The following is a 25,846-nucleotide window of genomic DNA, read 5'->3' as shown; positions in this document are numbered from 1 at the left end:
GCACTCGGGCCTGCGAGCGGGCGGGGCCAGTTCCGGCCTCGGGTCTACTTCCGGCGCGGCCCCACGACCTCCAGGGGTGAGGCGGGCACAGAGCCGGGGCCGCGGGGGCGGCGGCCACGCTCTGGCCGCGCTTGCTGCTGCCCTCGGCCCCGCGCCCCTGCCCCGCCGCCGCCATGGGCAAGAAGCACAAGAAGCACAAGACCGAGTGGCGCTCCTCGTACGAGGGTGAGGCGGCGGGCGCGCTTTGTGACGCCGGGCCGGGCGGGCGTTCGCGCGGTGGACGCGCGGGCGAGGGTCCCGGGGACGTGCTCAGGATCCGGGCTCGTGGGCTTTCGCGGTGGGCGGGGGCTCCACGTCGGAGCCCGCTTCACCTCGCAAGTCCTGGAGAGGAGCCGAGCATGTCAGCTGTCTTGTGTCCGGGTCTCCGGGAGAAGCTCCTACTGCTCCGTCCTCCCGCCTCTCCCCGCCCGGCCCTGCAGCAGCTCGTTGGCGTCAGCTGACAAGGGGGTGGCCCGGGGCGGGGGGAGGCGGGATCGAGCGGCGGGGTCCCAGGTCCTGGCCTTGCGGCGTCGCCCTCTCTCTGGCTCCCTGAGGATAATGCAGTGTAACGGGAAAGCTGGGAAGAGGAAAGGGGAAGTAACGCCCAGCTGCTCTCAGCGGTGCCCCGCCGTTTAGCGTTCTGCTCTGCCTGAGTAGGGCCGGTCCTCCTCCTCCTTGATCCCTCACTATAACAGCCACCCATTGGGCCCGCCCCCCCCCCAGGTGTTTTCTCTAAGCACACGCCGCGAGGGCCCGTCTCTGTCTCTGCAGAGTATGCAGACAAACCCTTGGAGAAGCCCCTGAAGCTGGTTCTCAAGGTTGGAGGAAGTGAAGTGACTGAACTCTCGGGATCTGGCCACGATTCCAGTTACTACGATGACAGGTCAGACCATGAGCGAGAGAGGCACAAAGAAAAGAAGAAGAAAAAGAAGAAAAAGGCAGAGAAGGAGAAATACCTAGACGATGACGAAAGAAGGAAACGGAAGGTGAAGGAGGGTGGCGGCCCCCAAGCCCCCGGGGGTGGGGCATACAGAATGAGTGCTCCAGGGCTTAGGAAAGGAGGTGATTTGTTTGAAGCAAAACAGACCTCAAAGATAGTTGCTTCATTTCTGGCTCTTTGAGCATCGCCTCTCCGTTGACCCCTGGGGAGGGTCTTTGCAAGGGTGGGAGCCTGGAGTGAGGAGAGTCTCTGGAAGAGGGTGTTTCTCTCTTAGCTTTGTGTTTCCCGCTAGAAACAGTTCGTTTAAAACTGTTTGCATGGCTCTCGCTGCCTTGACTTTGCCTCACAGGAAGAGAAGAAGCGGAAACGGGAAAAGGAACACTGCGACACGGAGGGAGAGGCTGATGACTTTGATCCTGGGAAGAAGGTAGAGGTGGAGCCACCTCCCGATCGGCCAGTCCGAGCGTGCCGGACACAGCCAGGCAAGTGCTGGCATTTTCAGACTTTCTTGGAGTGTGGGAGCTTGGTACTGTGTCCTTCAGCTTTGGGGGAGAAGCACAGAAGGAAGGAGCAGTGTTTTCTCTTCCAAGGTCTCACACGAAATATAGCTGGGTCTGAGATTCTTTACTATTATTATTATTATTATTAAATGAAGGGGTTGACTTTATTATTGTTAATCCTCATCTGAGGATATTTTTCCATTGATTTTTTTAGAGAGAGTGTAAGGGAGGGGAGAGACAGAGAGAAACATTGATGTGAGAGAGAGACATCGTTTGGTTGCCTCCCACACGAGCCCCGACCAGGGCCAGGGATCGAGCCTGCAACTGAGGTATGTGCCCTTTGGCCGGAATCAAACCCAGGACCCTTCAGTCCGGGGGCCGGTGCTCTATCCACTGAGCCAAACCAGCTAGAGCAGGATCCGAGATTCTTGCCATCATCTTCGAACTTCTAGAGCAGTGGTTTCTCAACCTGTGGGTCGCTACCCATTTGGGGATCGAACGACCCTTTCACAGGGGTCGCCTAAGACCATCGGAAAACATATATAATTACACATTGTTTTTGTGATTCATTACTATGCTTTAATTATGTTCAATTTGTAACAATGAAAATACATCCTGCATATCAGATATTTACATTATGATTCATAACAGTAGCAAAATTGCAGTTATGAGGTAGCAACGAAAATAATTTTATGGTTGGGGTCACTACAACCTGAGGAACTGTATTAAAGGGTCACGGCATTAGGAAGGTTGAGAACCACTGTTCTAGAGCATGGTTTGGCCAACTGCTGCTCCTGGCTTTTTTCTTTAAGCACATGAGCTAAGAAGCTCATCGTAGATGGGAGGAGGCTAGTTTTCCATCAGTTATTCAGGACTTCAGAACCTGGGAGCTGTGCTGGCTGCACCAAAGGAGAGCTCCCAGAACCCTCTGATCCTTGTGTGGTCACTTTCCTCAAGGCTTCCAGATGGTTAGGAAGCTTGTTCTTCGGGGAGTTCTTTTCTTGCTCAGGGGGTTGGAGGTATTGTATCGCAGTCATGGCGAGTGCTGTTTTCTAGCAGTACCCTCCCCTGTACGAGTCTTACCATGGTGAATGGGTAGGACTCGTGGCTGCTGAGCTTGTTGAGAAGAGAAGGTCAGGTGCAAACAACATTTCATTAAATGAATGTGTCTACAAAGTTAGTACAGTCACTGGTAATTGTTAGCTTGATCTGACTTCTTCCTTGAGGTCATACACTGGTGCCCCCCTTCTCCCTCCCCTCCCCCACCCCCATATGTCTGAAGAGCTGATGATCACATGATGCTTTCTTGGTGATTCTGAAGAGGGTCACTGTTGGGGACTTGCTGGTCTGCACTCCTCTTGTGCTTCGGCCTTGGTTCCTCAATGGAGAATGGCATTTAGAAAACCAAGTCTGGGTCCTGAGTATAGCCCTCAGTGGACAGAGCTAGGAAAGGCCATTTACATACATACAACTTGTAGAGGGAAACTAAACTGACATCTGTGTTTACATTCACCAAAAGCCATGTTTTCACAAGTGTGCCCAGAGATGTAGCTAATAACTGCAGTGCTCGCAGTAACCCGTGTAGTGTGTGTTCCTAGCCCCATTTCACACATGAAGAGCAGGCATATGCAGACATTTAGGACTGTCAAGTGAAATGACAGTTGGTTAATCCAGGATCAGCTTCTATATCCAAAGCCTTTGTTCTCCCCTTCATACCTTGTCTGGAATGTACCAGGCCCTTTGATGATAGGCGCTAGAAATAGATTGATGACTGATATCTATGTGTTGTTTTAAGGGGTATTGGCACTCGGTTTTGGGGACTGATGTGTGAGTGTCCTTTCTACCCAGCTGAGCTTTGGGAGGAGGGGGAGCAAGGCTGGGTCTGGTTTATCTTTGTATCCAGTTCTTATTTGAACCTTCTTATTAAAATGCTGTGGAACTCGAAACAAATAAGTACGTACTGTGAAATTGGAGCTCTCCAGTGAAGTGATATCAAAATCTTCTTGTTCAATTTATTTTTTCTACTTTTTAAATCATCAGCTGAAAATGAGAGCACGCCTATTCAGCAACTACTAGAACATTTCCTCCGCCAGCTCCAGAGGTAAAGAGTGTTTCTAAAGAGCTTGTGCTTGGGAACATTTGGGTGTCCTTCTCTATGTCTGAGGTGTTCTTGCCCTCACCACCATCACATGTGAAGTAGACACTTGCCTTTCACTGGTAATGCCCAATCTGACTGGGTGGGCAAGCATGTGGGCAATGTGGGGGACTGTCAGAGATGCTGTGATGTAGATGTCATAGCTGCAGCCAGGATGCTAGTTTGGGAATTTTTGTGTATTCAAAAATACCTACCACAATTTTAAAGAGCATAAATTTTATTTTTTATTGCTAAGAAACAAACTTTGGTCAATTAACATTTTTATTGTGAAGGATTTTGTATCATTCAGAAATTTAGGTTTTAGGGGTTTCCAGTTTAAATAAAGATGTTTTTGTTTTCAGAAAAGATCCTCATGGGTTTTTTGCTTTTCCTGTCACGGATGCAATTGCTCCTGGATACTCAATGATAATAAAACATCCAATGGATTTTGGCACAATGAAAGACAAAATCATGGCTAATGAATACAAATCAGTCACGGAATTTAAGGTAAATTCCTAAAATAATTGTTTGGAAGCTCTGTATTAGTTTATGTCCAGTAAATGCTTCATTCATCTTAGGTCATTTCCAGTTGCAAGTTTTCACAGGTGTTTCTGTGTTCAGGTTGAACTTTCACACAGCATCAAGGAAATGGGTTGGTTGTAATTTTCTTTGTATTTTGGTCTAGAACAGTGGTTTTCAATTTTTTTCATCTCATAACATGCATAAACTATTAAAATTCTGTGGTGCACCAAAAAATATATTTTTTGCTGATCTGACCAAAAAATAGCTATAATTTTGATTCATTCACACCAGACGGCTATTGTTGTGTTGGGGGCTGTCATTTTATAAAAATTCTTTATTGTTGAAACTATTACATGTCATTTATTTATTTATTTGACAATCTAAGGGAAAAGAAATCAGTGGCCCTGGCCAGTGTGCTCAGTGGTTAAGAGCATGGGCCCATCCCTAACCAGTTTGGCTCAGTGGATAGAGCGTCAGCCTTCGGACTGAAGGGTCCCAGGTTCGATTCCGGTCAAGGGCATGTACCTTGGTTGCAGGCACATCCTAGAAGGGGGTGTGCAGGAGGCAGCTGATCGGTGTTTCTAACTCTCTATCCCTCTTCCTCTCTGTAAAAAATCAATAAAGTATATTTAAAAAAAAAAAATAGAGCATGGGCCCATGCACCGAAGGGTCATGGATTCAATTCCCTGTCAAGGGCATGTACCCGGGTTGCAGGTTTGATCCTCCGTCCCAGTCAGAGTTGGAAGGCAACCAGTTGATGTGTCTTTCTCACATCGATGTCTCTCCCTCTCTGTCTCCACCTTTCTCCTTCCCTCCCTTCCTTCCACTCTAAAAAAATCAATGGGAAGAAAAAACGAGGTCAGTGCCCCTGACTAAACTAATCAGGTATGGCATGTTTTAAAAATTCTTGTGGCATAGTGTTTAAAAATATCTGGTTTAGAAGCTGGCCCATAGGTTACATGCTATTTAAGATGCATTTCCTTTTTTCTTTTTTTAACTTCCTGTGTTGGAATAATAGAGGCATGTTAGGTCAAGCAAAGATGTGTCTTATTTGGCCTGGTTCCAGAATGGGTATTTTTTGAAATACAATTTTCCTAATTCTTAGTTTTGTTTTGTAACAACTGGGTTTTATAGAATATTAAATTCTTACATCCCTTGAGTGCTTTGCTCTTAACTCCCTTTCTTAGTACCGGCTGTGAGAGGTAGAAAGCGTGAGGGGAATAAAAGCAAATGCTTGGTCACATGGGCAGCAGTGCTATTTAGAAAAGGCCATTAGGCTTCTTTCTTAGGTCTGTCAACTTCAGGAAAAGCTTGGCTTTTCTCTGTTTACTGGAGACGTCACTGAAAGGGTGTGCTGACCTGCAGAAACAAAACGACAGACTAGAAGGAGAGTAGGAGAAAAGGAAAGTTTTCACAGGAGGGTCCCCTAAATTCCAGAGGGCAGGTGGTAACAGTGATCCAGGCCATAAAGTCCTCTGCCTTTTCTGACTGAGGCCCCCAATTTGGTTTCTCACCCAGTGACAAAGCCACGGCAGGAGCAATGTTCACCCCATCTCTTGTCCTCAGGAAAGTGGTTGTTTTTTTATTGATTGATAAAATTATATGTGTTTTGGGTGTACAATTCTATAGTACGTTATCTGTATAATGTATTGTGTTCACCACACCAAGTCAAGTCTCCTTCCATCACCATTTATCTGCCCTTTACCCTCCTCTACTTCACTCTACCCCCTTTCCCTCTGGTAATCACCAGGCTGTTATCTGTGTCTATAAAGTGTTTGTTTAATCCCTTCATCTTTTTCACCCAGCCCCACATCCCCCCTCTCCTCTAGCAGCTGTCAGTTTTCTATCTATGAGTCTGTTTCTATTTTGTTAATTTTATTCGTTAGATTTCACATATGAGTGAAATCACATGGCACTTGTCTTATGGATATGGAGAGAGCATTATGTTAAGTGAAACAAGCCAGTCAGAGAAAGATAAGTCAGGAGTGTTCTGAACCTGACACAGTTGCGACCTGTGATGGACAGGGGCTTCATAGCCTCAGTTCCAGCCCTGGGGACGCTGGCACAGTGACTTGGTAAGATCCCTGGATAGCATGTGCTATGTTGGTGTGTGGCTTCAGTGGTCATTGTCCATCCTGATGTCTAACTCACCTGTGATAGCTGTGTGCTACATAATTTGGTTAGGATGTTAAAATACTGATGTTTTAAATAATATAAATTGTTCAATAAGACTGTCCATATTTTAGTCTTTTTCTAATAGCACTAGAATAACTATCTGTAAACAGAATTTTAAATTCCATGGAAAAACCACAGAGAGAGAACATATGATTATGTCCACCTCTCAGTTCGCCCTGAACTTTCGCTTAACTTGGCTGTTGGTTCTTGCTCCTATTTATGTCTGAGTTCCTCCCCAAGAGAGAGGAGAGGGCTGGAGATGGGAATGAAACAGAGGGAGCCATCATCTTCCTCTCATGAAGTGTGGGTACAGTAAAACCTCTATATAACGGACTAATTCAGGCAAGGGGTGTCTGTTAAAGCCGAAAGTCCTTTATATAATAAAGCAGGTTTCCCAAGTGCATATGTTAAGAAATTGACAAATTAGTTAGTTTATCTGCTTATGTAGACATATTTGTATAATTAAAATTAAGTATGTATGAAACGTTTAATTTCACAGAAAAGTTTCCTGTATGTATTATTATAATTTTAAATTTCTACTGAAAAGGTCTAGTAAGTGCGTGCATTAACCAGTCACTGCGAATGAACAAATGCACGTGGCTGGGCATGCCTTAGTGCTAGTTGAAGCATCATGGCCTGCATGCTTTAACACTGCTGCAAAAAGTCATGCCATGGGACGACAGAACCAATTACTGCGAGCAGTGCGGTATCACGTGCTAATCATTTGCTGAACGTTGTTTACGAATGGTGACTCTTGGATTTAACTATTACTGTAGTTGTGTAATATTTATTTATGTTGGTGAAATTACAGTGTTTTTTCCAACATATGGCCTATTTGTTAAAATTAACAGTGAATTTAAAAAAACAACACCCCGTTTAATTATAAGCAAGTCTTGGTTAAAAGCATTTTAAAATTAACAGGGTGTTAATTTTCAAGTATGACATTTGGAACAGAAATTTTGTTAAATCGAGATCCACAAAATTGAGGGTTTACTGTATTATGCTCAAAAAAGTATAGGCTTTGTTTTAAAGATGAATGAACAATTATGAAAATTTCTCTGAGTTTTAAAGTTAATTTTTTAATCAAAGAGCCAAATTAAATTGTTTTTCACTAATTTCCAGCTCTTCATTTTTGCCCCTTTGACAGGAATCTAAACTCTTTGCTGTTGTCTGGGTGATGTTTCAAACTTGATGATTTTTTTCTTTCAGGCAGATTTCAAACTGATGTGTGATAATGCAATGACATACAACAGACCAGACACTGTGTACTACAAGTTAGCTAAGAAGATCCTTCACGCAGGCTTTAAGATGATGAGCAAAGTAAGAAAGCCACTAATGGCGAGGAGCCACAGAAACGAGAGTTCTCCTCTACGTTGTTTATGCCTAAACAGAAACTCACAGTGAATGACATGCTTCCATCTTTCCGTCACTGGCCACGGCGTGGACCCCTCTGCTCTAGGGTAGACACCCCAGGCTGCCCCCTCATGTCCCTCTCCTCCAGGCACTCTCCTCTTTCTGTTTCTTCTCCTGCCCTAGCTGTAACGTCTCTGTTAGGGTGGGTGGGAAGTTCTGGATCTGTTGATCTCAAGTCTAGATGTCTGTCTCTGGACTGCCGCTAGCCTTTTGGGTTTGTTTTGTATGGCTGCCTCACTGAATCAGCCAGGCCATCCTGGCCATCCTGAGTGGCTTCCCAGATCTGTACTGTGAGCCATGTTGCATGTGTCACATGTCTAGGACCAGTGCCTTGTGCCTGATGAGCCTGTGGGTGAGGTGCAGCCCTGTGCCCTCTGGCCTGTTCCCCTCTGCCGGCTCTGAGCGCTCACCAGCTAATTCGCTGCACCCTTTGGTGCTGACCCCACGACCACCTCCCGCTGCACTGCATGGAAAGTTAGCTGTTAGGCCAGGTGAGGCTGTGGCCATCCCCATCCCATCCCATCGTCATGGCGCCTTGGCTGTGAGGGAGAGGTAAAGTCGTGCTGCTCTGTCCTTTCTGATTCTAGGAGCGGCTGTTAGCTTTGAAGCGCAGCATGTCGTTTATGCAGGACATGGATTTTTCTCAGCAGGCAGCTCTTCTGGGCAACGAAGACACAGCTGTTGAGGAACCAGTTCCCGAAGTTGTACCTGTACAAGTAGAAACTGCTAAGAAATCCAAAAGGCCGAGTAGAGAAGTCATCAGGTAAAGAGAAGTGCACTCGCCTGTGGAGTAGGACGCCCATCTTGGGAAGGCGGGTGCTCCCTGGGAGAGCAGGTTAGGGACACTGGCCTGTGTTTCTGCTCTATCTCTGGAGTAGTTTAGGGACAGGCTACTTGTGCAGCCTGGTGGGTAGAGCACAGCTCCTCAGAAGCTTAGGTCTATGTTTGGAGGCACATGACCATCCTTCCTGCCCACCTTGAGAGTTAGGTGACCATCGTGTGTGGGTAATGAATGTCACCATTGTCACTGGAAGGTGATGGAAGACCATGGGACCCCACAGTCAGTTCTGGGAGGAGTGATAGTTTGCTGTGTGACCCTACTCTCCTACAGCGAGCTTAGTAACTTGTCCTGGAGGAGAGTCAGTGTCACACTGATGGACACAGAAGACAAAAGGGCTGAGAGCTGAGATAATCCCTGCTGTATGCACACATGCTCTGTTCCAGGTGTGACACAGTGAGCTCATCTGTTCCAGCCCTGCAGTATGTCAACTATCACTGCTGTTCCCACATGTGTCCTATTTATGAATATTTGTTGGCTCTACTTCCAAGAAGCCTCCTTACATTCAGGACACCTGCTGGTGACCTGGGTTTGCCTGTCCCAGGCTCAGGGAACAAAATTGTGTCATGTTGGACAGATAGTACACATGACAGCATGCATTTCTCACCGTGCTCCCTGAGCTCCCTGCTCCTTTAGCTATGAATGCTGGTCTGGAGGAAGGGCCTTGCTATAAGCTCAGAATCCCTAGGCAGGACTTGATCCCATGGTTCCTTGAAGGGGTCCCACCCACTGCTTCTAGAACCTTCCACAGCAGAGGCCGTCTCCCTTCGGTGCTGCACCTCTCAGCTTTTTGAATCAAGAACTCTACTGGAACCTGAGGCTGGCCTGCTTGGAGAGTCCCTTGTGCCTTGCAGTGGGGGCTGCTCTTCAGCCCAGCAAGCAGCCTTGTGTTCCCAGCCCCAGCTCACCACCAGCACCTCAACCCGCCACAGGATTTTTGCCACTTTTTCTAATGGTGCCTTGAATGATGCTTTAACCAGTGAGACTGCTGTTATGTGATGTTTCTTCTGTTTTTCTTAAAGCAACTGAGATGAGAAATATAGAAAGTTTACTTGGCTTACACTTTTCATCTTAGTGAAAGGGTCTTGTTTTAAGTGGTTAGAACTAAAAGGAATGGGAGCAAAAGTGCACTTTGTGTCACTCCTACTGGCCCTTTGTGTGACTCTGGGAGCAGTAGGGACTGACCACAGTGGGGAGGGATGAGGTGTGTGCTGTTGCTTCCTGGTGACATGTGTGTTCCTGCCTTGTAGCTGCATGTTTGAGCCAGAAGGAAATGCTTGCAGCTTGACTGACAGCACAGCAGAAGAACATGTGCTGGCCTTGGTGGAGCACGCAGCAGACGAGGCTCGGGACAGGATCAACCGACTCCTTCCAGGTGGCAAGGTAGTGCTCCCTGGCTGGTGGGTGTGTTTTCTGCCAGAACATTGGCACAGCCGTCAGAATCAAGACATTAACGTCAGGATGTTACAAGTGTCTAGTCCAAGCTCCGTTGCTTTCATGGAGTGAGCACATGCTACAATCAGGGTCAGCTCTTTGTCCTCACTGGCCATTGTAGCCACTGGCCCCATCTCATGGAGGCTAAAGGGGTCCTCCAGATGCCTGGGTCAGGTGTTTGTTACTCTCCATCACACTGCGGCTGAGCCTGCCAGCTTCTCTGCTGCAGGTTAATTCTTTTCCCTGTGTGTACTCACGTCTGTGTGAGTGCCTGCAGTCACTCATGGGTCTGACCCTGTGTACTCACGTCTTTGTGTGCCCCTGCAGTCATGGGTCTGACCCTGTGTACTCACGTCTGTGTGTGCCCCTGCAGTCACTCATAGGTCTGACCCAGTGTGGCAGGTGGGAGACTCTCTAGGGGCTGCTGGTCCTCAAGAAGAGGTTGCACCATTCTGTGACCATCTCCTCTCTGACACAAGAAGACGTTCTAGGCCAACATGTTCAGTAGAAATAATGCAAGTCACATATGCAGCTTTAAACTTCCTAGTAATTGTGTTAAAAGGACACAGGTGAAATTCTAATATGTTTTACTTGACCTGATATGCCCAAGATCTTATTTCAACATGTTGTCTGAACTATTTCACATTTTTTTCATACTAAATCTGTGAAATGCAGATTGTAAAGAATTTTGAAATGATAACTTTTCGGATACATTGGATTATATAAATTCTACTAGAGGGCCAGTTCATGAAATTCGTGCACGGGTAGGGTCCCCCCCCCCCCCCCCCCCAGCAGCTGCCAGCTGCTGGCCGGGGCCTTCCTTTGATCTGCGCTGCCCCCTGGTGGTCAGCGCACATCATAGCGAGCAATCAAACTGGGGATTAAGCTTGCAACCCGGGCATTGCCCAGACCTCGAATTGAACTGTGACCACCTGGTTCATAGGTTGACACTCAACCACTGAGCCACACCAGCTGGGCTCTTTACTTATTTTTAACGTGCCTGCTAGAAAGTTTGAGGTTCCCTTTGTGGCTTATGCTGTTGTTCTGTTGGTGGTCTGCACCCCTGTTGCACTTCAGCTGTGGAATTGGCCATTTCCCAAAGGATCCCTTGTTCCTTAGTGGAGAACAGTGTTCAGAAACCCAGACCTAGGCATTGTGTGTGGTCCTCAGTGGATAGAGCTAGGAAAGGCCATTACATACAGCGTTTAGAAGGAACCTAGACCAATGTCTTTGTTTATATTCACCAAAACCCGTTTTTATACTGAACCTCAGATGCCATCCAGTATCCCCAGGCCTGCTTTATCTTGCTCCTTTTCGGTTTTGTAATTCCACAGTGAGAAACCTGACTTGTGTTACCCTTAATACGCTTATTTGATCAAGAGTAACCAGTGTCACATCCCTTATGCCCTACTCACCCTGCTTGAGCTGTGTTTCCCCTTCCGGCCTTGCTGCTCCCATTCAGACATACAGTTCCTGAATTTGGGCTCCAGCACCTGAACAGGTGGGCACCTTTCTCTACCTCTTCCCCACACACACGACACATAGGTGCCTTCTCTTCTTTATTCTCCTCGTGTCCTGCAGAGGAGGAGTTAGTCTTATTTGGTGGTTGGTTTTTAAATGGAAACAGCTCCCATGTGCTTTAGAGATGGAGCCTCTAGGCTATTCATTGATAACATGACACAGGTTGACCAGTGTCTTATTCTGATTGCTTTGTTGAGGCTTCTGACCAATTGTAAAAGGTTGTTACTAGGTAAACTTTTCTGTTTCAAAAGCTCCTTTTTAGAAGGTGTAATAAAGAGCTTTTCTAAGTTCTTTCATTGCATTCATGTGCACTTTATTTGCAAGTGGGTCCAGGGAAGGGTATGAGAGGGGCCTCTGGTCTTTGTTCATGGAGAAACAAGCGACCATTATGGCCTTTCAGGATTGTCCAAGTTAGGCATGCTCCTAGGCCTTTATTTTGTTGGAGCTTCAGTAGAAACCTCAACTGTAGAAGCTCAGGGCTGTCACTTCTGGGGGAGTGTGTACTCAGGCCTGCTTCCTTGCAGATGGGCTACCTGAAGAAGAGTGGAGATGGGAACCTGCTCTACAGTGTGGTCAACACAGCTGAGCCCGATGCTGATGGTGGGTGGCCCTCTCAGGGCTGTTTTCTTCTTAGAGCCTTCATGCTGTTCTAACCTGTGTTCCTATTCAATGATTTTAAAACATTTTAAGCTGTTTGTGATGTCTATTTTCCCTGGAGTGTGCGACACCGGTGGTGAAGTATAGATGAGAAGTCCTTTTGGTTTCCTGTGCCTGCACACCCCTCACCACCACACCTGACTGAGGTGGTCGCAGTGGGGGCAGAGGTGTTGGCCAGACTTTTCTGACCAAGAGTCACTAGGAAAGCCAGCAGGACTGGGATTGTGCTCCCGCAGAGCGGCGGATTGGGGCTGGGCTTCCCGGTGTATTGTGAGGGATTCACCTCACAAGTTCACTGAGACCTCCTTTGTCAAAAACCAGAGTCCAACTCTGCCCCACTCTCAGGCTTGAAAGAAGTCACTACCCGCGCAAATACAAGTTTTAGAAGAAAAACCCCAGTTGATGATTATATCAAGGACGATCTTGAAGGAGGCATAAATATTGGTTCCATCCTATCTGTATGTTCATTTTTGTAATCTTGAAAAAGTATTTTATACTTTTTCATCTGCTTGGAAAGATTTCAAAGGCTTGTCCTTTGAAGAAAAGCAAAACTCACTTGAATTGAATTCACACACACATACACAAACCTAGAAAATGAAATACTTTTCTTGGCCTTGCACCGAGTATAAACTCTGATCAGTTTCTTTGCTCTTTAGCCAGAATGAGTCTACTGTTTTTTCTAAGAGAATAGATGAGTTGACTAGCAGTTAACTTAGAAAGAGAACACGAGGTGAAGGTTCTGATTGGGGATTTGCAGAACCCTGTGCAGGTCACATGAATAGTGGGTGAATGATAGCTTCAGCATAGAAATGTGCAGCTGGATGGTGTACAAAGGCAGGGACTCACTGTTGCTATTAGAACACATACAGCATTTCTCAGAGGTGCTGAGTGTTCAGTTTGAAAATGTTATGTTGCTGGTATCATAGTCTGAGAGCTGAAGGTTTTCATTTTGTTGGCTTCGGGGTAATCATAAAGTGAAATTGGAGCGCAGTTAAGGTTTGAGAATTGTAGTTGGCATTTGTAAATTTGATATTAGGTGGTCTTTATGGAGAGGCCCCAGGCGCTCTCTCCCGCACATAGCTACTGTGAGTTAGAGAGTGCTGGAGGTGCTGTGTGGGCTGTGGGCTCCGCGAACTGCCTGCTCACAGCTCTGGTCTTGCAGAGGAGGAGACTCACCCCGTGGACCTGAGCTCCCTCTCCAGCAAGCTGCTCCCCGGTTTCAGCTTCACCACTCTGGGCTTCAAAGATGAGAGAAGAAGCAAAGGTGAGTGTGGGGAGGAGCACGGCTGGGAGCATCAGCGCAGAGGATCTTCCTCACTTACCTGTCTTTAGAACTGTATCCCAATTCTGATTTTGAAACCAGTAATAAAGACCATTTGAAGTGATGGGAATAAAAATGACATTGGGCAAGTTCCTCCTTTGCCATCGGTTCTTGGGTCTCAGCCCTGCACTTCGTGGAATTCTCCAGATGAGCTGTTGCCGTGATAGCAGGGACTCTTGGGGCCAGGTGCTGGTGAACTGTGGTGGAAATTTAATGTCCTCCAACAGACTCTCCATTTCATCCGCTTGGAGGGGTGGTGATGCAGCCTGCAGCCCAGAGAGATCTGTGTGTGACTGCATCCAGATAGAATGAGGGAGGGTTTGGTTGCATTGGCTGCGTTTGTATTTGTGGTTGGCTTTCTGGTTTGTTTTGGAGTGTCTGTTAGTATGTGTAGCTGTTTTGTTCCCTGGTGACATTTTGATTGTCATACTGGTGTGCTACTGGCATCTAGCAGGGAGAGGCCCAGGCTGCTGCTTCACACCCTTCTGTGCATAGGACACAGCCTTCCTGGCTCCTAACATATTCATGCAGAGGTCCCAGCTCATACCTCCTTCAGGGCAGCAACCCTCTGGTTCCTGCCCACCCCCCCTTTTTTTTTGTTAATCCTCACCCAAGGATATTTTTCCATTGATTTTTAGAGTGTAAGGGATTGGGAGAGACACAGAGAGAGAAACATCAATGTGAGAGAGAGAGAGCAATTGGTTGCTTCCCGCACACGCCCCAACTGGGGCTGCCTGCAACCGAGGCACATGTCTTTGACCGGAATTGAATGTGAGAACCTTCAGTCCTCGGGCTGATGCTCTATCTACTGAGCCAAACTCAGCCTTTACATTTCCTCAGCACGAGCCAGCCTCTGTAGGCCCAGGTCCTGGTGATGTCTGGGATGGGACATGAGCCAGCTCCAGGAAGCCCTTCTACTTGTCAGCCTCACTCCCTTACACAGCAGCCATTTGCCATGGAGGTAAAAAAAAAAGAAGAAAAAAAAAAAAGGGTGATGAAGTGTTCCTGCTAGTTATGCCCCCAAAGCTTCCAATAGCTCAGCTGTACTCATTAGTTCAGCAAGAATTTCATAGAGGAGGAAGGGTGCTGCAGGGGGATGCGGTGTGCGAGTGTGGGTGAGCAGCACAAGGAGAAAGCTGGAGTGCTTCTTATGCCGGATGTAATTTGATGTAAATCGGCTGTTTCTTATGCTTTCCCTTTTTATTTCACTCTTAGTCACGTTTCTCTCAAGTGCCAGTACTGCACTTTCAATGCATAATAATTCTGTATTTGGAGACTTGAAATCAGACGAAACGGAGCTTCTGTATTCTGCCTATGGAGATGAGACGGGCGTGCAGTGTGCGCTGAGGTAAGCTGTGCACAGAGACACGGGCGGGGTTCTTGCTTGCTGTGTGACAGGAGCCATTTCCCTACTGAGCAGTTCAGAGCCCATTTGTAGGCAAATGGGGGAGACAGTCACTGGCAGCAGGTTCAAACAGCAGAAATTTCCAAGTTTTTTTTCAGTAAACTGTTGTGGTCTGCTGTAGGCTGGTCATGAAATTGGGTAACTCGGTCACAATTTTAAGAAGGTGATGATCTAAGCTGTAGTTCAAAAAAGCATTTGTGTGTGTATGTGTAACTACCTGTATGTTTAGTAGGAGTTTGTTTCACAATTGTATTGAGATGTGGTTCCTGATGGCTGTGTTAGTCAGCTTGGGCTGCATAACAAGCCCCACAGACAGAGCAGTGAACAATGACAGCCATTGTCTGCTAGTCCCGGAGGCTGCAAGTCTGAGGTGCAGGTGTCAGCAGAACCGCTTTCTTCTGGGGCCTCTGTGTTGTCTCGTCCCTCTGTGTGTATCTGTGTCCGGATCTCCTTTTCCCATAACCCCACCAATCATACGGAATTAGGGACCACCCTGAAGACTTAATTTTAACTTGATCACCTTTTTAAAGGCCCTGTCTCCAAAAGCAGTTATTCTGAGGTGCAGGTGAATTTTGGGGACTTGGTTCCAGCCCCTAACAGAGACTGTGATGCAATATTAACATTATAGGTGTAGTATTCTTTTCTGTAGGACTGTGTTTAGTGCGTATTTTTTGTTTTCTGTGGAAAAATAGAAATTGGTCACTTTTGTAGAATTTTAGTAATTTTCTATGGAAAAAGTAACTCAGTTTTACTATAGCCTCTAAGAAATGGAATCTTTTCATACTATATCTTTGTTTGATTTTTCAAAGAAACAATATGTGAAATATTAAAAAGTCAGCCCCTCATGCAGTAAATGAATACCTAGCCCATATTTTTGTGAGAAAAAAGGAAAAGCAGAAAAATGAGGAAATTTCTTATAGGAGAGAGTGGTATAAGTTGGTGACCCTCTCTCCACTCCTGCTTAACCTGGCAGCATCTCAACAGCTCTTCAGGGGCACCATTAGCTTTTGTTCAGGTAGCACCATGTAGCTGGGCCATGCTTGCTTCTCCAAGGGTGTTCCTGAAATGCATACAGATTCTGTCTGCCATACAGTGAACGCGCATGAGCACCACTTGAAGGCAGACAGACAGGCAGGGCCCCACACCTCTACTAGATGCCCCACACCACCTTCCCCAGACCCTTTGTCCTGAGCACTTTCAGACCCGCTGTGAGTGGAGTGTTCTGGCCAGTCCCTGTCCCCCCTCAGCAGTCAGTGTGGTGGTTTCTCATAAAACGTTTCTGGTAGAGACTCTGGTGGTGCCGCTTCTGTCCAGGAGCCCTCCTGGCTCTGTGGAGCCTTTGCCTGGCTTTGATGCTAGGACCATAGGTTTTCCATTTGCTGCTTCCTTTACATTCTTTGGTAGTTTTATTTAGTTTTTAAAGCATTCACCTGGCCCAAAAATCAAAGTGAAACTAAAAGGTGTCCTTGGGGAGCCTGGCTTCCACACTGCTCCCTCCGCTCTTCAGTAAGAGCAATTTACACTATGCATCTCCTCAACCTACTTGTATTTTAAAACCCAAAACAAATAGGTATGAACGTGCTTTTACAAAGCTAGCGAACGTCATCATGTGTATGTATATACACTGTTCTTCACTTTGCTTTTAAAAATTGAGATCTTTCTAACTTTTTTGGGTCATGGACCACTTTGAGGATCTGCTGAAGTTTTTTGCTCCATTTCCGCTATCTACCACCTCTGGGAGGTCCGCAGCTCTCAGGAAGACCCTCTCTTGGAGGAGCGGCTGAGGTGTACTGATGTCACAGGCTTCTGCTCGGGACTGCTGGCGTTGGTGACAGCAGGGCCTGGGAGATGAGAGCACATAGCGTTTGTGTCAGCATGTTCTCTCCTGGCCCTTTCCAGCCTGCAGGAGTTTGTGAAGGATGCTGGGAGCTACAGCAAGAGAATGGTGGACGACCTTCTGGACCAGATCACAGGCGGAGACCACTCCCGCATGCTCTTCCAGCTGAGGCAGGTGGGCTGTGCTGTGGTGCCACTCCTGTAGAAGGGCCCATCCAAACAACTGGATTCTCAGGGAAGACTGCTGTTTTTAGGTCATCCATCACAGTTCTTACATTATGTTTCTGTTGGACAAGGCTGGTCTAGATTTCATTTTTTTCCTGTTTATGAAATGTTTATGTTCATTTTGGCAGAGTTGTTACTTCTGAATGACCTGATCTTTTTGATACTTATTTTTCTGCTTAGAAGTTTATGAAAAACATAACATAAATAAATCTCAGAAACATTATTTTGAAAAAGAGGTCCCAGATACAAATGTGTACAAACTGAATGGCAAATTTTTGGGTATATATGCAGGACTAGAGTATTTTTAAGAGAATGCTCCTGCCAGATTATAGAACAGTGGCTCAGTGCAGCATTCAGACTTTAGTCACATGTAGTAGTCAAGCATAAGCCCTCTTCCAGGTACCGTACAGGCCAAGGAGAGGGGTGTATGGCTCCATAGCTCTGCCCATCCGAGGGCAGTGGCACCATCAGGCACCCTGCCTCTGTCCGAATTCCAGCTGGTCTTGTGCAGCTCTTCCAGGTTAAATCACCAGGCCTGGTATTTTCCTGAGCTGCCCTGGAGACCCAGGGTACAACATCTGACTTATTTTATTTTATGCCATGCAAAGCTGCAGAAACAAGGTTGGTTGTCCTCTCACCCCTTCATCTGACTTCCCCCCATGCTCTCATGGGCACTCAGCCATCCCACCCCTCTCCCCTGGGAATCATGGCTGGTGCTGCATGACTGGGGCCTTCAGTGGTGGAGTTAGCTGTCTCACACTTCCAGTTGCACAGAAGTATCCAGGCCCAGCTCAGAGTCATGATATACTGGGAACATAACGAACACAGCCCGAGAGTATTATCCTATATAAAATCACTTGGAAAGACTGATTTCCTGCCCGTTTTGCTTTGCAGAGGAGAAATGTCGCGATGAAGCCATCAGATGAAGTCAAGGTGAGTTCCATGGACATGTAAGTAAAAAGGGTTCTAGGAAGGCAGTTGTGCTCTGCCTTTGAAATGAGATGGTTGAGAAGAGCTTCATGTAATTGTCTTATTTAGAAACTGATTAAGTTTCTGATGAGTAAGAATAAGTGGTAGTCTCTTTCCACCCCCTGATTTTTAATGGCTTAGGGCAGCGGTTCTCAACCTGTGGGTCGCGACCCCTTTGGCAGTCGAATGGCTCTTTCACAGGGGTCGCCTAACACCATCCTGCAGATCAGATATTTCCATTACGATTCATAACAGTAGCAACATTACAGTTATGAAGTAGCAACGAAAATAATTTTATGGTTGGGTCACAACATGAGGAACTGTATTTAAAGGGCCAAAAGGTTGAGAACACTGGCTTAGGGTGAGGGATATAAAGCCACAGTACATTCCTCCAAATACAGACTCATGATTCACAGGTGCCAGGCAGGGAGGGCCTGCTCTGGGGCCTGCAGGACATGCAGCAAACACTGTCTGCAGTGGGTTCTTCCAGTCCTGGAAGGTGTGTGCCATCAGCTGGGTGCATGTGCACTGCACACTTGTGAGAGCAGCTTGGCAGGTCTAGGTCATTGGGACCTCACCACGCCTACTTTAGACGGTCTCTGTTTGAGAAAACTATTCATTGTGGTTCCTCCCCCACCCTCCTTTCCTGTTTCTTGGGAATGACTTGGAGCACATGTTGGAGTGGACATGCCAGGACACTGAGCAGGGCATTGGGGTCTGGGCCACAGTTGTTACCTGGGCTTGGTGGTTGGAGGGCTTGCCTGGGGCAGAAGGATCGGGCACCAGGCAGGTGAGGCTTGTTGAGTGATAGATGAGAGAAGGTGACATGGGATCTCCCCGGAGGGTGTGTTGCCCAGTGCGGCTGGGTACGTGAGGCAGTCAGGTTCTGCTCAGGGTCTCTGTCCCTGAGCAGAACCCCTTGAGGGGTTCTGAAAAGTCCACAACTGTCTCTGAAAAGTCCACAACTGTCTTTCAGGGACTTCACTTAACAAGTAATGTGGCAGATTCCAGAACATTCTCTTTTCTTCTCCCGGTGAGCCTGTGGGATCACAGACTGCAGCCTAGTTATGCAGTTATGCAGATGCCCCTTGGGGTAGAGTGCAATCCCCACACTCATCTTGTAAAACCTGGGATGCATAGCAAGCTGCCTTGAGCTGGGAGCCTGGCACACGCTGCCAGGGCCTCCATAGGCAGAGGGTTTCACATCAAGGCCAAGACAGCCCCACAGGCACAGGGGTCATAGGCCTGGTGCCCCCTTGCTCAGGAGCAGGAGCCTCACTTCTTCCAGTCACTGAGCCACTGGGTGGAGGTGGACACCTCTCCCTACTGTTCATGCTGGCGGAGGTCCTGTCTGAGTCCTGGGAGAGTGCTAAGGGTCAGTGGGGGGAGCATAAAAGGCATCCGTACAAGCCAGGCCCACTGACTCAGCATCTGTCATGTGGAACTTTTGTTTCTTAACTATTTGGTAAGGAAATTGTCACTCCAGCCTGTCAATTGGGAGGGTACTGTCATTTGACACTAAATTGTCTAGTAATGACTTAGGATTCAGCACCCGTGTAACAGTATGTGATTTGGCAGAATTTTGAGGGCCTTAAAATACTAGAGAATACCCTTCAAATATTAAAATATGCTATATGTTAATCCTAAAATTCTAATAGCCTGAGAGCAGCAAATTGCATGGAAGAAAATGGGGGGAGGAGGGGGGGCGGGTAGAGTATTTCTGAGAAGATGAGGCCGGCCATTTCTGTAACAGTGTAGAGAGAGTGGGGAATTGACACAGCAGAAGACTTCCAGAGAGAAGTTGTGCCCCAGGAGATCCAGGAGAGTCCGGGGGCGCGGGGGAGGAGGGCTGCAGTCTGTGATCCCACAGGCTCACTGGGAGAAGGAAAGAGAATGTTCTGAAATCTGCCACATTACTTGTTAAGTGAAGTCCCTGAAAAACAGTTGTGGACTTTTCAGGTGCTGTGTACCTACTGGCCTGATACAGAGCTTCTTCCATGTTCCCTCAGCACCTGTAGTCCCCAGAGAGCCAGCAGCCTTTGTGTGTTGGTCTAGAATTGTTGGTCTAGGTCAGTGATGGTGAACGTTTTGAGCTCGGCCTGTCAGCATTTTGAAAACCCTAACTTAACTCTGGTGCCGTGTCACATATAGAAATTTTTTGATATTTGCAACCATAGTAAAACAAAGACTTATATTTTGATATTTATCTTATATATTTAAATGCCATTTAACAAAGAAAAATCAGCCAAAAAAATGAGTTCGCGTGTCACCTCTGACACGCGTGCCATAGGTTCGCCATCACTAGTCTAGGTAGTGGCTCGCTCATGAGCTCATACTCCGTGGTCCCTGGACTGTGGCATGGGCTGGACACTCCTTGAGAGTGGGCATGACAGAGAAGGCCTGTCCTGCCAGTGAATGTTCACTGCCCACTTAGTAGTGTCTTTCCTTTTTTTGTTTCCTGTGTCTGCAGACTGGGGACTCCCTAGGAGATGGTGGCTCTGTGCTGGATTTCATGTCAATGAAGTCGTATTCTGACGTCTCTTTGGACATCTCCATGCTCAGCTCTCTGGGTAAGTTGTGCTGGGCACATGCCTCCCTTGTAACACTGCAGTCGGATCATCAGTCTCAGGTGAAAGGAAGTGGCCCCTAGCACTGCATTTCCACTTACTAGTAGCCTGGGGGGCACAGGGCTGGTATAATGCTGCCTGTGCTTGATCCCGAGAGGGTGGCAAAGCCTGGTGAGGTGACCATAGGTGAGTGCCCCTCTGTCCTCAGGAACACTTTCAGGTGGCTCCAGATGGGGTACGCCTGGACCTCCTTCCTGACTTCAGGCTCTGTCTTCTGATTGCCGGGTCCTTCATTCTGTTGGTGCAGGCACCTGTTATTAGTGCATTAGTGTGCTTGTGTGTGCCACCAGGATGTTTCCTCATGGACTGCTGGCCCCCGCCCCCGGGAAATGCCCTCTGTACCTCATATAGCATCCGATCTTTTGAAATCTACTCTGCCATCCCAGCTCCCTTTTGACTAGTGGTATTCGTGGTACATCTTCTTCTCTCTTACTTTGGACACACCTGTGTTTTCACCTGCGAGCAACTCGCCCCCAGGGACATGTGGCAACATCTAGAGACATCTTCGCTTGTCACAATCGGGGTGTGGTGCTTCTGGCATCACCTGTAAAGGCTAGAGATGCTGCTAAACCTGAAGCCCACAGAATAGTCCCCCACAGAGTGGCCCAGCCCAGTGTCTGTAGTGCCTTATGTTAAAAGTGGACTTCATCAAACCTTTTTAAGAGCGTAAAGTCAAGTCTTGCTTTGTCATCCATTCTGACAGTCTCTGCCTTTTGGTTGGAGTGTGTTTACACCATTTGTGTTTAAAGCAGTTGTCAGTACGATTGGATTCATGCCATCTTGCTGAGCTTTTTTTTCCTTCATTTTTCCAATAATTGGGGGTCCCCAAGACTACCCCCAGGTTCGGTGATTCCTAGGACTTAGTATATAGTTGTACTCACAGTTGTGGTTTATTACAGTGAGAGGACACCAACCAGGCTTCCCAAAGGAAGAAGGGGTGCATCTGGAGACCAGTCACAGCTTCCAGAGCCCCATCCCTGTGTGTCCTACAGGATGTGCCCAACCCCCAACTGGGATTGCGACAGCGCAGCACCTATGCATGGCACAGCCCCAAATTCCGGGCTCCCAGAAGGAAAGCAGGTGTTCAGCATCAGTCATGCCTTTGCGCAAAGGTTTAGCCTCAGGGAGCCCTCCTGAAATCCTCACTCAGTAAGGCAGCAGTCTGGAGCTGCTGTGATAGCACTTCCCTACACCGGCCATCCTGTTTTCCTCTGGCTGCATCTTAAGATTTTCTCCTTATTTCTGGTTGTCAGTAGTTTGGTCGTAATGTGTTTTTTTCTTTAGGTTTATTCTTCCTAGGTTATGTTCAGCTGCTCGATCCTGAGGGTTTACAGTGGTTCTCAACCTTCCTAATGTTGCGACCCTTTAATACGGTTCCTCATATTGTGGTGACCCCCAATTTCATTGTTATAAATTGAACATAATTAAAGCATAGTGATTAATCACAAAAACAATATGTAATTATATATGTGTTTTCCGATGGTCTTAGATGACCCCTGTGAAAGAGTCGTTCGACCCCAAAAGGGGTCACGACCTACAGGTTGAGAACCGCTGGTTTAGAGGTTTTATCAAATATGGAAGGTTTAGCTATACTTTGATTCTGCCCATTTGTTGTTGAGTGTATGTTTTGGGCTGTCCCATGCTGCATCCTCAAGGGCACTAGTCATCCCTTCTGCTCTGTTGACCTGCTGTTGTCCTTCCTGTGGTTTCCCTTCCCGGCTAGCTCCATTCTGCTTCTCAGTGTCGTCGTCTCTTTCTCACCTCATGGTCCTGGTTTCTCTGCCTTTAACACATGGAGTGTGTATCCAGTTGTCATTTTAACACCCTGTATACTCATTTCTGCATCTCTTCACAATGTTCCTCTCTGGTCGGGGCTTTGTTACCTGCCCGCTGGTTTGTTGGAGAGACTCTGGTCACATACCTTTAAACTGTGGTGGACCTTGCTCCAACAGGCTGTTGGGAAACTTGGAGCTGTCGGACCCTATCTGGGTTTTGCTTTGAGGAATTCTTAGAGCGGGCACAGAGCCGCAGTGTGGGGTGAACGTGGTCCTACCCATAGGCTGCATTCTTCCACATGCTTGGGACAGATTGTCACACACATGTGTGAGCTGTTGAACTTCCTGGCGGGGTGCAGAGCAGTGCTTGGCCAAGACCTGTGACTCCAGGCAGCCTGTCTTCTCCAGCTCGTAGCCCATTGACTGCCTGACCCTGCAGGTCACTGCCCTGACTGTAGCCTGTGCCTAATCCTGGTCTCTGCAGGCCTCTGTCCCACACATCATCTTGTCTTTAGCTGTTTGTGACAGGAATGCAAGGCCTCTGTCCATAAGGCCTCTGGCGTGGCCCCTGGTTTCTTGTGAGGCACGTTTCCCCTCCCTTCATTCTCCACCCCTTCCACTTGCTCCAACTATATCACCCTGTCCTCCAAGCTTGCCTGTGCTCATCTGGCTTCACTTATGAGGGGTCATTGTCCTGAGTGTACATAGTGACGAGTGAGAGACTGCAATTGCAGACCAGAAGTGCCAGCATTCAGTGCTTGATAGGTGGACCTGGGTCGATGTCTCATCTCCTGTGTTTGCACAGGGAAAGTGAAGAAGGAGCTGGACCATGATGACAGCCATCTGAACTTGGACGAGACGACAAAGCTCCTACAGGATCTGCATGAGGCACAAGCAGAGCGTGGGGGCTCCCGGCCATCGTCCAACCTCAGCTCCCTGTCTAACACCTCCGACAGGGATCAGCACCACCTGGGTAAGGTGGCCCCTGGCCTGACCTCTGCCCAAATCTTTCATCAGTCTGGGGGGAGAACAGGAGTGCTGGTGACTGTCAGGAAAGGCTAGCGATCCTAGGGGTTTGCAGCTGGTGTGGGCAGTGAGTCCAGGCTCACGGGATTCCAGCTCCCTGGAGCTTGGAGAGCAGGCCTCCCTGGTCATGTGGGCACTGAGGAGAAGTGTTTGAGTGGAATTCAGTTTGTGTTACGAATTTGTGGCCTTGGCCATAAGATACTGGCAGTCTATGTGTCAGGAGGAGTCCTTGGTGGCTGCATATTGAGACCCTGGGTCGTGGCAGAATGAGGCCATGGCTGTAGACCCTGCAGCCATGCAGAGTTAGACATTGGAGTGTTTGTTTCTCTCTGTTGTTCCCATGTTTAGTTGTAAAACAGTGTGTTGACAAGTTTATTCCTCCAGGTTCCTTATTTGGGGAGAGCACATGACCTTCCTTGGCCAGGGGCGGGCCCATGTTTTTTGTTATTTGTTGTAATTCTCACCCGAGGATATTTTTCCATTGGTTTTTAGAAAGATGGGGGGGGAGGGGGAAGAGAGGTACGTTGATGTGAGAGACACATTGATTGGCTAGGAATAGAACCTGCAACCCAGGTATGTGCCCTTGACTGGGAATCAAACCCCAAACCCTTTGGTGTGTGGGTCGACGCTCTAACCATTGAGGCACTGGTCAGGGCAGGGCTCCTGTATTTAATGAGTATCATAGCCCTGCCAGGAGGGGAACCAAATATTTGCCTCGTGGCTCTTTGAATGTCTGTGCTACTGTTTTAGTTCCCAGGTAGGAATATTGACTTATTCTTTCTGAGAATAATTGGTGGGGGAAAGTAATCAGCTTCAGAGTTTTGGCGAAAAATGTCTGAATAAGAACCAGTATTTCTGGTCCCATTAACCTTGTAAGAAACTGCCCATGAAGTAGGTTCCAGGTAGAGCCCTAGGTTGACTCCAGATCTGAGGACTCCATCATCCTGGTGGACTCCAAGGGGGGATATGGCGGGACCTAGGGTTTGTCTGAGGGACTCCTGGCCAAGGAGCCTTTGTTCCTGCAGAAGGCAGGGCCAACCTCTAGCTTCGGGGTGTTTACAGCCGTGTCTGTGACAAGTGGCTCTCCGCCTCCTCCCCAGGAGTGGTGGGGGTGGTACCCTGGGTGGGATGAGGGGGTGGCCTGCACCCCAGAAGCCATTGCTCTGGGCTTTGCTTACAGCAGACACGAGATTTGAGCCTGGACCGTACAGATCTACTGAAATGTCTTGTCTTTCCCATGCGTGCAGGAAGCCCTTCTCGCCTCAGTGTCGGTGAGCAGCCAGAGGTGACCCATGACCCGTACGAATTTCTTCAGTCTCCAGAACCTGCAGCCTCTACAAAGAGCTAGCCTTGTAGATAGTCATTAATTGTTTTTCTTTGTTTTGTTTTTATTTTGTTTTGTTTTTATTTGCATGTACAGAGTTTTTGTTGTGAGACAAAGACTATCATGTTCCCTTGGGCCTGCAGGAAGCAGCGCAGGGAGGGGGTGAATTGTCTCTGATCATGTTGGCCGCACATGGACCCAGTGTTTCTGTAGATAGTCCTATGAACCTGAATAGTGGGAACCCTAAATAAAGGTGGTGTACAGCTGGTGTGGTCTTTCTCTGAACTTCGTGGTGTCAGTGAAGCCCTTCTCTGCGGCGGGTGTGGGAGCACCTGTTCTGCCCCGTGTCCCCGACAAGTGGCCTTTGGGAAGCAGAGTCTGTTGGGGATCCTGTATATTCTTTCCTACTGTCCCCCCACATCCCCGCATTTCTGAGGCAAATCATGGTGGGAGCCATACAGAAGCACACGGGGAGCCGGTCGAGCACCCTCCTGGTCCTGGACAGGCAGGGAGTTGCGTACAGCTTCCCTGTGCTTAATTCATGTGCCTGAGAAGGGAGTACATTCTGCTGGAAGACTTGGAGGTCAGCTGTCTTACCAGTTATGATGAAGTGTTATGTCCATAAAATGTTCTTTATTCTGGATATGTTTGCTGGATGCCTGCTTATATTGGCAAAGTATAAAGATCTTAATAAGATACACAAAGAGTGTAATTGTATAGGATTATTTACAGCACTACTAGGTGTCCACTTTTGTGTGACTTTTCAGTAAAAATCCTTTGTCACAAGAGTTTGACCGTGTCCATTCTTCCTGCCATCTCCTCAGCATCTAGCCTGGTTCTCGGCCCCTGCAGTGATGTCTAGGGATTCCTGCACAACTTTCTGCTCTGTCCCCTTTTTGTGAAAACACAAATGTGGAGAATCGGTTACCTTCCAGGTTGGCAGTCCTGGGGGGAGAACATGTGTGACTTGGAGATAGTGGGCAGTGGGATAAGTCTGGGCCCATGAGCATTGCTGGACAGGGCCCTGCTGGCCGCTCCCTGCCTGGCGAGAAGGGCCGGCTGAAGGCCTGTGTAGGGTAGATAAAGGTGTTCCGCCTTTTGGAGAAAGGGAAGCAAAACCTGTCACAAGTGAACCATCAAGAAGCAGCTGTGGCCCCGCCGGCAT

At 47.8% G+C, this 25,846-nt stretch overlaps 1 protein-coding gene across 10 annotated transcripts; it reads left to right on the top strand.

Moving 5' to 3' along the window:
* Positions 1 to 31: 31 nt before the first annotated feature.
* Positions 32 to 24,949, top strand: BRD9 (bromodomain containing 9). Of its 10 annotated transcripts, none has more exons than XM_059694619.1 (16): positions 32 to 225; positions 763 to 1,025; positions 1,329 to 1,461; positions 3,520 to 3,580; positions 3,976 to 4,120; positions 7,520 to 7,630; positions 8,374 to 8,486; positions 9,812 to 9,944; positions 12,041 to 12,116; positions 13,336 to 13,437; positions 14,710 to 14,842; positions 16,799 to 16,910; positions 17,855 to 17,893; positions 20,400 to 20,499; positions 23,137 to 23,304; positions 24,605 to 24,949. In XM_059694619.1, exons 1-16 carry the CDS (start codon positions 174 to 176, stop codon positions 24,703 to 24,705), a joined length of 1,842 nt encoding a protein of 613 aa, XP_059550602.1. In that variant the 5' UTR covers positions 32 to 173; the 3' UTR covers positions 24,706 to 24,949. The 10 variants fall into 10 exon arrangements, with proteins under 10 accessions (XP_059550602.1, XP_059550601.1, XP_059550599.1 ...); XM_059694618.1 differs by having other exon boundaries at positions 8,371 to 8,486; XM_059694616.1 differs by having other exon boundaries at positions 8,311 to 8,486.
* The last annotated feature ends 897 nt before the right edge of the window (positions 24,950 to 25,846 follow it).

The sequence above is a fragment of the Myotis daubentonii genome, chromosome 4, assembly GCF_963259705.1.
Source record: "Myotis daubentonii chromosome 4, mMyoDau2.1, whole genome shotgun sequence".
NCBI lineage: Eukaryota > Metazoa > Chordata > Mammalia > Chiroptera > Vespertilionidae > Myotis > Myotis daubentonii.
This window is presented reverse-complemented; position numbering and strand designations above follow the sequence as displayed.

Bases quoted from the DNA above. Each gene is read 5' to 3' on its own strand.
- BRD9 (XM_059694616.1), top strand. From the start codon at position 174: ATGGGCAAGAAGCACAAGAAGCACAAGACCGAGTGGCGCTCCTCGTAC. The intron at 8,487-9,811 runs GTAAAGAGAAGT...CCTGCCTTGTAG, and splicing joins CCGAGTAGAGAAGTCATCAG to CTGCATGTTTGAGCCAGAAG. The intron at 13,438-14,709 runs GTGAGTGTGGGG...TTTCACTCTTAG, and splicing joins AGATGAGAGAAGAAGCAAAG to TCACGTTTCTCTCAAGTGCC.